A 10,215-nucleotide genomic window follows, 5' to 3' on the forward strand; every position below is an offset into this window, starting at 1 on the left:
ACCACGGCATCCCATGGAGACGGGATCCCCTCCTCCTACCTCACTCCTCTCCCCAAAATCATCCGAATCCTCTCCTCCTACCTCACTCTCCTCCCCCAAATCACACAGCACTGCAGCCCTCCCTCTCCCTCTCCCCTCTCTCTAAAGAATGCCGAGTGGAGACGAAGCCGGCCGGGAGGAAGGGGTCGTCGTCATCGTCTCCGGCGGCCGAGGAGGACGACGACGACGGCACTGCGTCAGCGAGGTCGGCCAACCCTCGGCGGGGTCGCCCTTGAGCTCGCCTCCCCTCGTTGTGCCGCTCTGGCTCACCGCCCTCGTCGGTCAGGTGTGCGCCGGGGAGTCGTCGCCCCAGGGAGGGCAGAAGCGGGAGCCCCCCTCGTCCTCGCCCTCGGTCTCAGCGTCACCGTTGTCCCCGCTGCGGCCTGCTGCTTTTGCGCCTCCGGGATGGACGCCGACAGCCCGCGTCGACCTACAACAGGTATGGCCGTCAACCTCCTCCTTGAGACTTCTCGCGCTCTTTGGCTCGGGCTTCACCCCTCACCTCGCCGTGCCTCCTCGACGCCATCTTCCGCCGTTGCGGCCCTCCCTCCTCCACGTCTCCTCCTCTTTTTGACAGTACCTTCTAATACCCCACAAGTATCAGGCTTGATACCTTGGTATCAAGGTCTGATACCTAGGTACCACCCGGTATCTTGGGTACCGAGCATCAGGTATCGGTCGATACCTAATTGGTATCAAAGGTACCAGGTACCAACCGGTACAGGTACCAGGTACTAGAGGAGCACACATGGACAGAGAAAAGGAAAAGGGAGAGTCACTTAAAATATTCCGCTGCAACGGTGGGCTAGCAGCCCTCGATGATAAAACATAAATATTACTTTACTCGTGACTTATGTTTTTAATTTTTTTAAAAAAAATAAATAAGACGGATGGTCAAAATTCGGCGCGAAAAATCATGGTTGTACTTAAAATTGGACGGAGGGAATACATATTTCTATATCTTTTAAAAAATAATAAAAAAGAGAGCACACACATCTTCTCTAGCCCTAAATATGCCGAAGAATATTCCATGTCTCACTCTAGTAAGCGCGAAAACAATTTCTTCCTCCGCAAACCAGAAGCACAATTAACGAAATGGCAAAACCGTCAATAAACTGAAACCCCGGGCCTTGTTATGAACCCCCCACGAACCTTCTCCCCGTCCACGTCCACCCCTCGCCGTCGTCAAAGCGCGGCGATTAACGGCGGCGCGCGACGGCAATTCCACCCGAATCCGATGTATAAAACCACCCCGCGGCTCCCCCAAATCACCAAGAAGAACACCCACCTCAGATTAGTCCCAAAGATTATTCGCGATTAAGCTTGTTTTTTTTTGTTCCTAATCGCAGATACAAAGAATTCGCTTTGCGTTTGCCACTCGAGAAAGATTTTGTTTTTTTTTTTTGGTTAACGGATAATTAAGCGCCGCCCCTCCTCGTCGTCGTCGCCGCCGCATGGAGGCCGTCGGCGTGGCTCCGGCCCCCGCGGGGGTGCCGGAGAAGAAGCTGCTCGAAGTGAAGGAGTCCCGGAAGGCGGCGCCGGCGGCGCCGTCGACGTCGATGGCGGCCAAGTGGGCGATGAAGAAGAAGCTCGTCGGCGGCGACGCCGGGTACGTGCTCGAGGACGTGCCCCACCTCACGGACTACCTGCCCGAGCTTCCGGTGCGTGCAACTGCCCCCATATGCCTCTTCTTCTTCGGGTGTCTCGCGGTTAGCTGAGATGATTTGAGTCGAAAGGTTAAAGTTCTTTTGCTTTCTTGGGGTTCTACACAGTTTTATGTGAGCTTTCGAGCAAAGATTTGGATTTTTTTCCCGCTCTTTTGGGGATGTTTTTTTGGCCTGTGTTTGGTTCAGGTCATCCCAATTCCAGTTTGTGGATTGATTTGAGAAAGTGATTTAGATTTAACTCTTGATTTACTTGGTCCGATAATGTTTTAAGCAAATGTTCCGATAAAGTTTGAAGCGAAGTTAAATCGATCTGTAAAAAATGGATTATGAAATTTCAATTTCTGTGGGCGATGCGCCTACTGATTGAGCTGCAGTATCGTTTTGACCCCATTTCTTGAAGCAACTGCTCACCTGCTACTGTTGCTGATCTGCAGACTTACCCGAATCCTCTGCAAGACAACCCGGCTTATTCAGTCGTCAAGTAAGAATTCTCCTCGTCTCCTGCTCTAAATTAATTCCATTTGATCCATGAGAATTCCATTATTCCATAGTCCAACCACGCTTGGTACAAAAAGGCTTACCTTTCTTCACACCACGTGTGCTCCTTCTTCTTCTTGCAGGCAATACTTCGTCAACACTGACGACACCGTCACGCAAAAGGTGAGGCTTCATCTTTCCATGACGAAAAGATTACTGTAATTCGGTTACAGGGTGATCATAGTTTGACTGAGCTAACTTAATTTTGTGGTGTTTGCTGCTTGCTTCAGATCGTTGTTCATAAGACCAGTGCTAGGGGCACCCATTTCCGGCGAGCCGGGCCGCGGCAGCGGGTGTACTTCCAGTCCGATGAGGTCAACGCGGCCATTGTCACCTGCGGTGGCCTCTGCCCTGGACTTAACACTGTTATCCGCGAGCTTGTGTGCGGCTTGTATGATATGTATGGCGTCACCAGCGTCGTTGGCATAGAGGTGATTAACTTGTTCTTATTTTGTCACGGCTTTGTGTAACTTAGTTCTTTGTTGGGATGCTAAACATGTTTTGGGAGTAGTTGATATGTACATTTTAGGATATCAGAAATGCCATTACTGCAAAAATCATCTGAGAACACAATACTGAAAGTGACACAAGCATTTTAGTTGGCACTTGGTGGCCAATGACATGATGCTAATGCTGTTTGTGTGTAAATGGTGCTCCTAATCAGTTGTTGTGATCATTCTGTTTTTGTTTTATTGACTTGATTCTGATGTGCATGTTTAGGGTGGATACAAGGGTTTCTATTCTAGAAACACCGTCGCACTGACACCGAAATCGGTGAATGACATCCACAAGAGAGGTGGGACTGTTCTTGGAACCTCCAGAGGAGGCCATGACACCGGCAAAATAGTTGACAGTATTAAGGATCGCGGTATTAACCAGGTGTATATTATTGGAGGTGATGGTACCCAGAAAGGTGCTTCCGTAATTTATGAGGTAACTCACAGGCTGATAATGATGTAAATAAATGTTTGTGGGATGCCCAATGCTATCTATAACACAAACTTGTTGAAAATGATTTCAGGAAGTTCGGAGGCGAGGCCTCAAATGTTCTGTGGTTGGTGTCCCAAAGACCATAGATAACGACATTGCGGTACTTTCTTCTTTCCAGCACACTTGAGTTTGGATTTTCTTCATGCTAATCGCTAAGATTGATGTTGAATTGTTTGCACAGGTGATCGACAAGTCCTTTGGTTTTGACACTGCGGTGGAGGAGGCTCAGAGGGCCATCAATGCTGCTCATGTTGAGGCTGAGAGTGCAGAGAATGGCATTGGTGTTGTGAAACTAATGGGGCGCAACAGTGGTATGTACCTCCCCAATATGATTATGATTTATGAACTTGCCCCCACATATTCTACCAGAAAGTACTAAGGAGCTTTAAAATTTACTGCTACAGGGTTCATCGCAATGTATGCTACTCTGGCTAGTCGCGATGTGGTATGTTTTAATCATTCTACTTGTTCATTGCATTGATCAATCTAGGGTAAATGCTGAATTATATGGTTGATCTACTTTTTTACTTCAGGATTGTTGCTTAATCCCAGAGTCTCCATTCTATCTAGAAGGAAAAGGTGGACTCCTTGAATTCATCGAGAAACGGCTCAAGGACAATGGCCATATGGTCATTGTAGTGGCTGAGGGTGCTGGGCAAGATCTCATTGCGAAAAGCATGAATTTTGTGGATACTCAAGATGCTTCTGGAAATAAGCTACTTCTGGATGTTGGCCTTTGGCTCTCCCAGAAGATCAAGGTCAGATGTGGTCCAAACCTTCATTTCCTTTTCATAGTGGGGACAACAATGATCTTTGCTTATGCCTCATTCAATTTTTTTTAAAAAATGCTGATAATTCTCCAACTACAATAAATTTGATCACATCAGGTTTCTTTTATTGCCACCAATGTAAAACTAAGCCATCATCGAACTAGTACTTTGTCTTCATATTTGTCAATATCGTAAAGCCTGGAAGAACCAAAGAACCATGATGTGCCCTGATCTCATTCAGAATGCTGAATTACTTCCCTTTCTTCATCATGCAGGATCATTTCAAGAAGAAGCGCAACTTCCCCATCACTCTCAAGTACATCGACCCGACATACATGATCCGTGCCGTCAGGTCAAACGCATCCGACAACGTCTACTGCACCCTGCTAGCTCACAGCGCCCTCCACGGCGCCATGGCGGGGTACACCGGCTTCACCGTCGCGCCGGTCAACGGCAGGCACGCGTATATCCCGTTCTACGTAAGTCCAGAACACTCTTTTTCAATGATCAATCTTTAGTGTTCAGTTCAGTTCAGTTCTTCACACCAGACATCAACCATATCCTGATAATCTGGACACTGAAACTCCGGCGATTTCTACAGAGAATCACGGAGAAGCAGAACAAGGTGGTGATCACGGACAGGATGTGGGCGAGGGTGCTGTGCTCGACGAACCAGCCATGCTTCCTGAGCCACGAGGACGTCGAGCACCTCAAGCACGACGACGACGAGCACCACCTGCACAACACGCAGCTCCTCGAAGGCGAGAGCTCGCCGGTGAAGGACTCCTCCAAGTGCAACGGGACAGCAGCGCCAGTGTGAGAACCAACGAGAATATATATATATATATATATATATATATATATATATATATATATAAGCATGTAATTGTAGCTTTCTTTTTGTCCTTTTTTTCTGAAATGACATTGTGGGGAAGCTACTGTAATAGAATTACCGTGTAATATAGCAAGGCTGGTTTCATCCTCGAAGCAGAATGGTAGGTTTGGTTTTGTTGGGAAAATAGTAAGGGTTTCATGTCATCAATTCATCATCCTACTAGTAATAAGGGTTAATTTTGTAGTATAGTGGATTTGGATCGTGAATCTCGGGCTTGAACTTAGGATGCCAATTCTCATCGAAAATGTACATAGAGCAAACCTTATTTCGCAAAACATTTGTACCGATAACGGCATACAAGTAACAAAAAAATAATTTGTATCTGTGTTGTTCGATGTTCAAATGGCAATGCAAAAATAAATTACAATGGAAAACCATAAAATCAGTTTCAAAATTAAAATTTTTGCAGCGACTTGTAAGCTGAAAGGTATACAATGGGATTTACGCACCTACCCATGCGTCTTGTGTAGATGACAGTTATTTGAAGTAGTACGGCAGTTCAGTCAAGTGTTTTACAGGGAAAGCATACAGGGTTCCTCTACATTGACAAGATCAGGTTCACAATCCCAATAGAAAACCGATGAAATCCAGTTAAATTTTGTTAAAATAAAATAAAATTCGGTTGATTTTTTTAACTTGGCAAAAAAGAGAGAGTGAATTGTGCTTTCTACCTATTCTGGAAAGTCCAGCAGGATGGAATTGTAAACCCTGGACAAGATTCCTACAGGGATGTGTTCCAAGCAGTAGGAATCTTCTCCAGACTTAAATCCAAAAACTAAAGATCAGATATCTTGTAGACTAATCGAGTGATGTCCAATAAGAAATACGATTAGTACATTAAGTACAGGGCGTTGCACAGAAAACATATCACAACCCCATGCTGTGAACACACGCTAAAACACATACGCGTTAAACCCACACACACAGCTTCAAATCTTCATCGAGGAAATCTGAAGCTTGAGCATACACGTTGTCACGTAACTACACAGGCGCAGCTGGGATCGGAAACAACAGGTAGAGTAGTACGGCTACTGCTTTTTTCTTGTTTTGCCATAACAACAGTGATGAAAAAGAATCAGGTCTCTCCTCGAATTGAGGAGAGTGGAAGAGATTGTTCTAGCCTCTGTACACGCCGGAGGGATCAGCGTTTTGAACTATCCAAGGGTGCTCGAGGAGCTTGTGGAGGGGCAGACGATGCGCCGAATTCTTCACGAGCATCTGCAGATCAAAATGCTTTCTTGAGGTTCACACTCTGGTGGATGTTCTACTTGTGTCCAAGTGACGATTTACTTGTCACAGTTTTACAGTTATGTAAATCATCAGGACAGGAGCATGCTTCTTACCTGTGAAATTAGGTCTTTCGCAGCCGGGGACACGAATGGTTTCAGTGGGAACTTCAAGTCAACTTTCACAATCCTGCATGTCCACAAGACATTTCAGAGAACAGTGCTTGCAAGAAGTTTCATGGAACTTATTGGTAATTACAGGTGAGAACAAATGGAATTAATTGTACTCTGTCGAGCATGGAGGATAGATTGAACATAATCACGAGTGTTTATTAAAGTAGCAGAAAAAGATAAACAATTAGCAGAGTATAGCTCAGATATCAGAAACGATAGTGCAGAATACAACCTCTAATGGGCAAGAGACAATGAGATTCACAAGGGCATTTGAGATATGTCTCAGGCTAGTTAGTAAAAAGTCACTGCATTCTCACTCTGAAACTCATCATTACCTGCGATATGTTTCGGAGTGTTCTTTTGCTTCGAAAGGTGGGACTCCATAAAGGAACTCATAGCACAGGATCCCCAAGCTCCAAATGTCAACATGGTAGTCATGTTCAGTCTTCTCCACTGGACAAATTATAAAAATTTTAGAGTCAAGGAAATTCATACATTTACTGATATTTTCAAGGAAAGTAAATGGAAAGGAAAGTACCCATTTCAGGGGGCAGGTAATCTAATGTTCCACACATTGTCCTTCTTCTGTTGAAGGTGTGCACAGACCAACCAAAGTCTGCAATTTTCAGTTCGCCCTGTTCATGAAAGAATGCAGCCATGTAATTACCAAAGACCATGTTTCAACAAGTAAACATCAGAGAGCTGTAGTTTCAAAATTGAGACAGTCAGACAAAGAAACAAAATAATGCAATTACCTGGGACCCAATTAAAAGATTTTCAGGTTTAATGTCTCTATGGATCACATGCTTTCCGTGAAGGTAGATGAGCGCATGCGCCAGTGATGCAATGTACTAAAAGAACAGGCAAATCTCAATTATTACTTTTCGACAAAGGTAACAGAAGAAAAGTTTATCAAGCATGTGTGCAGATCATCTACTTACAGTCGCTGAACGTCTTTCAGAGAAATGCTTGCACCTCTGCAACTCCTTATAAAGTTCACCTTTTAAGGCATACTCCAAGATCAAGTACACACGGGTCTGCAGAATCCATGTAGCAGAAGATATGATGATAAAACTAGAGGAGATAAACAATTACATCATATCAGAACTGTGGTTTTTTTTTTTCTGGACCTGATCATAGAAATACCCATACAGCCGTAGAATGTTGGGATGACGAAGATGACTCTGAATCTCAACTTCCCGACGTAGCTGATGCTCCACCTGGGACTGCTTTAGTTGGCTCTTGAAAAGTACTTTCAAAGCCACAATATGGTTACTCTGTTTCACAGAAAGAAAATAGATTAAGTTCACTGAAAGTGGAATAATTAGAATCAAAACAAACAGGAACAAGCATTCTGAAGCATACAGTACAGTTTTAGGTTACAAACATTTACAATTGCAGGAGATATTTAAAAAAAGCTTTAAAGATCAACATATTAAGCATGACCCAGAATTCCAGTTAGAACCATATGAAAGTGCACTACTTTTTTAAAAAAAAATATACTACCTCCGTTTTTTAATAGATGACGCTGTTGACTTTTTCTCACATGTTTGACCATTCGTCTTATTCAAAAAATTTACGCAATTATAATTTATTTTGTTATGAGTTGTTTTATCACTCATAATACTTTAAGTGTGATTTATATCTTATATATTTGCATAATTTTTTTTAATAAGACAAATGTGAGAAAAAGTCAACGGCGTCATCTATTAAAAAACGGAGGGAGTATATGATAGCGCACTACTTAATGACATAACTTAAGGCTCGAGAGTATACAAAAGATCTATACAAAACTTACACCATGCAATGCATGACACGGTATCATGTTTTTTCTTCAAGAAAATTGGATATCTAGAAATTAAAATCAAAATTAGATAGTTTGTCTTGTTCTTTTAGCAAATTCATTGTAGCAGACATTAAGCTTCTTAGCTGAGATGGAGAAATAGACGAATTAAAAGGCCTTCTTGCTTCCTAGTATACCCAAAAGGCTCCAGCACAACAGCACCATATTATTCAACAATAACATGCACAATACCCAAAAGGCTCATGTAGATCTAAGATCGGATAGTGATTATATGTCGTGAGGTCAAGCAATTGTAACTAGTAGTAACTAAGTTAGTGTACTGAGCTCAAGCAACTGCAATACATAAACCTTTCACTCAAGTAATGCTCCTGAATCAATTAGTAGTAACTAATAGTACCAAGAGGAATGGAAAATGTGTAACAATGAATATAACAATCAGCTGTGGCTGAAATGACAACATGTGAGAAGAATCACTTACTCTCTTTTCTCTTGCTAAGTAAACATGGCCGAACTTGCCCCTCCCGAGGGGCTTCCCGATGTCAAAATCAGACAACACCCACCGCTTCACCTCCTGCGAATGCGGCGAAGCCTAGAACAAACGACCAGAAGAGCATGTCATCATCTCATTCCATACAAAGCAGGTGAATCAGAAGCAGCCTAAACATTTCAACCTCATAATAATATCCTCAAGGTCAATTTAATTTTTAGCCAAGCAAAGCTTCACATAGGAAGCCGAAACAGCCGCGAATCCCTGACAAAATCGCCCAAATGGACTGAAATTTTAGGGCCGTCCTGTCCACCAGATCCAGAGGGAAACCATCAAATCACCAAATCCTACCGTTTCAGCGCACCATAAACCCCTCGACATGACGGATCGAACACACGAACCCTAGCCACATGACTACGAGGAAGAAAAAGCAAGCAGAAACGCGCGTATTCGTGACCCCTGTCGCGTCAACAACCTACAGGACCCAGAAAAAAAATGGGGGAAAGCTGAATACTAGACCAAATCCCCGCCGATTCGTGCGAAACCGCAAGAACACACGACCACCCTAACCCCATCCAACACGCCAAATCCCTCCCCAAAATCGCAAGAATCCAACACCCGCCGGATTCCACCGCACGAAGATCCGAGAAAGGGGAAGGCGGAGAGGGGACGGGGACGCGGGGAGCGGACGCATACCTTCTCCTCCTCGCAGCGCGACTCGGTGGCGATCGCCATGGGGGAACAAGAGAGAGAGGGGAGGGGAGGAGCGGCCGCAACGGCGACGAGGCGGAGAGATTCGAATGGGGGATTTGGGGGATTTGGGGGAGGAGGCCGCTTTTAAGACGTGGGTGGATCGCTCAACGGTCGAATTTCTTTCGGCTTCATGGCTGGCAGCGCGTGCGGCTCACGTGCGAGCCGACGAGCCGTTTGTGGTCACGGTATGGGCCCCCAGGATGATACTGGGCCGAGAGATTGCGCTCATGGCATGGGCCACCAAGATGACGTATCTAGTGGGCTGAGACAAAAGGTGGGCCTTTATGGGCTCTCGTTTTTGGAGAGCTTCGTGCTCATGCGTGCTGAACATGTCGAATTTCTGAGGAGAGAAAAACATTTCAAATAACCCTCTTTTTTTCATTACTCTATGATGCATGAGAGAAGAGCTAAAAACAATTAAGATGATATGGCTTCATGAGAGAAGAGCATTAACTATATTTAGTGGGGATGAAATTTATAGATATATAGGATTCAAGGACTTTTGTTTGAAAAGTTCGTGGGCTGAGATTTTTTGTTTGAAATACGATTTTATTCTTGGGGTATATATTGGGTGTTAACCCATCTAACTTCTTGAAGAAACCATTTGTCTCGGACAAACCCTCCTGCAGCAATAGAGGGTTGACATCAGGATACAACTATACAATTAAGATTCTTTTAGCACAGTCAATCCCTTACGTACGTAGCATTCCAATTGTATTCACTTATCAACATCACTCATTCGATATTTTACCTACTTTGACGATACAATAATTGGCTCAAGCCACCCTTACTTAAAAACAAAACACAATAAAATGTGAGCCGTCTGAATAACAAAATGTGTACACTCATGATGCATCCTCCCCGAAAATCAGC

General features: G+C 44.2%; 2 protein-coding genes across 2 annotated transcripts; one reads left to right on the forward strand and one right to left on the reverse strand.

The window, feature by feature from the left end:
• Positions 1-1,309: 1,309 nt before the first annotated feature.
• On the forward strand, positions 1,310-5,045 carry LOC4327301 (ATP-dependent 6-phosphofructokinase 6). Its single transcript, XM_015766054.3, has 11 exons — positions 1,310-1,700; positions 2,141-2,187; positions 2,327-2,366; positions 2,474-2,674; positions 2,964-3,176; positions 3,265-3,333; positions 3,415-3,544; positions 3,638-3,678; positions 3,767-3,991; positions 4,279-4,482; positions 4,605-5,045. Exons 1-11 carry the CDS (start codon positions 1,494-1,496, stop codon positions 4,821-4,823), a joined length of 1,596 nt encoding a protein of 531 aa, XP_015621540.1. The 5' UTR covers positions 1,310-1,493; the 3' UTR covers positions 4,824-5,045.
• A 644-nt stretch (positions 5,046-5,689) lies between these two features.
• LOC4327302 (serine/threonine-protein kinase Aurora-2) lies at positions 5,690-9,400 on the reverse strand. Its single transcript, XM_015778150.3, has 9 exons — positions 9,286-9,400; positions 8,581-8,691; positions 7,429-7,575; positions 7,240-7,335; positions 7,054-7,149; positions 6,837-6,933; positions 6,634-6,751; positions 6,242-6,314; positions 5,690-6,116 (listed from the first exon to the last, which is right to left on the reverse strand). Exons 1-9 carry the CDS (start codon positions 9,322-9,324, stop codon positions 6,015-6,017), a joined length of 879 nt encoding a protein of 292 aa, XP_015633636.1. The 5' UTR covers positions 9,325-9,400; the 3' UTR covers positions 5,690-6,014.
• Positions 9,401-10,215: the final 815 nt, after the last annotated feature.

This window comes from Oryza sativa, chromosome 1 (genome assembly GCF_034140825.1).
Source record: "Oryza sativa Japonica Group chromosome 1, ASM3414082v1".
In the NCBI taxonomy this organism is placed as follows: Eukaryota; Viridiplantae; Streptophyta; class Magnoliopsida; order Poales; family Poaceae; genus Oryza; species Oryza sativa.

Coding starts and splice junctions, on each gene's coding strand:
- LOC4327301 (XM_015766054.3), top strand. CDS start 1,494: ATGGAGGCCGTCGGCGTGGCTCCGGCCCCCGCGGGGGTGCCGGAGAAG. Junction 3,334..3,414: donor CCATAGATAACGACATTGCG/GTACTTTCTTCT, acceptor TTGTTTGCACAG/GTGATCGACAAGTCCTTTGG. Junction 3,545..3,637: donor ACTAATGGGGCGCAACAGTG/GTATGTACCTCC, acceptor TTACTGCTACAG/GGTTCATCGCAATGTATGCT.
- LOC4327302 (XM_015778150.3), bottom strand. CDS start 9,324: ATGGCGATCGCCACCGAGTCGCGCTGCGAGGAGGAGAAG. Junction 6,752..6,836: donor TTACCTGCCCCCTGAAATGG/GTACTTTCCTTT, acceptor TAATTTGTCCAG/TGGAGAAGACTGAACATGAC. Junction 6,315..6,633: donor CACTCCGAAACATATCGCAG/GTAATGATGAGT, acceptor GTGGACATGCAG/GATTGTGAAAGTTGACTTGA.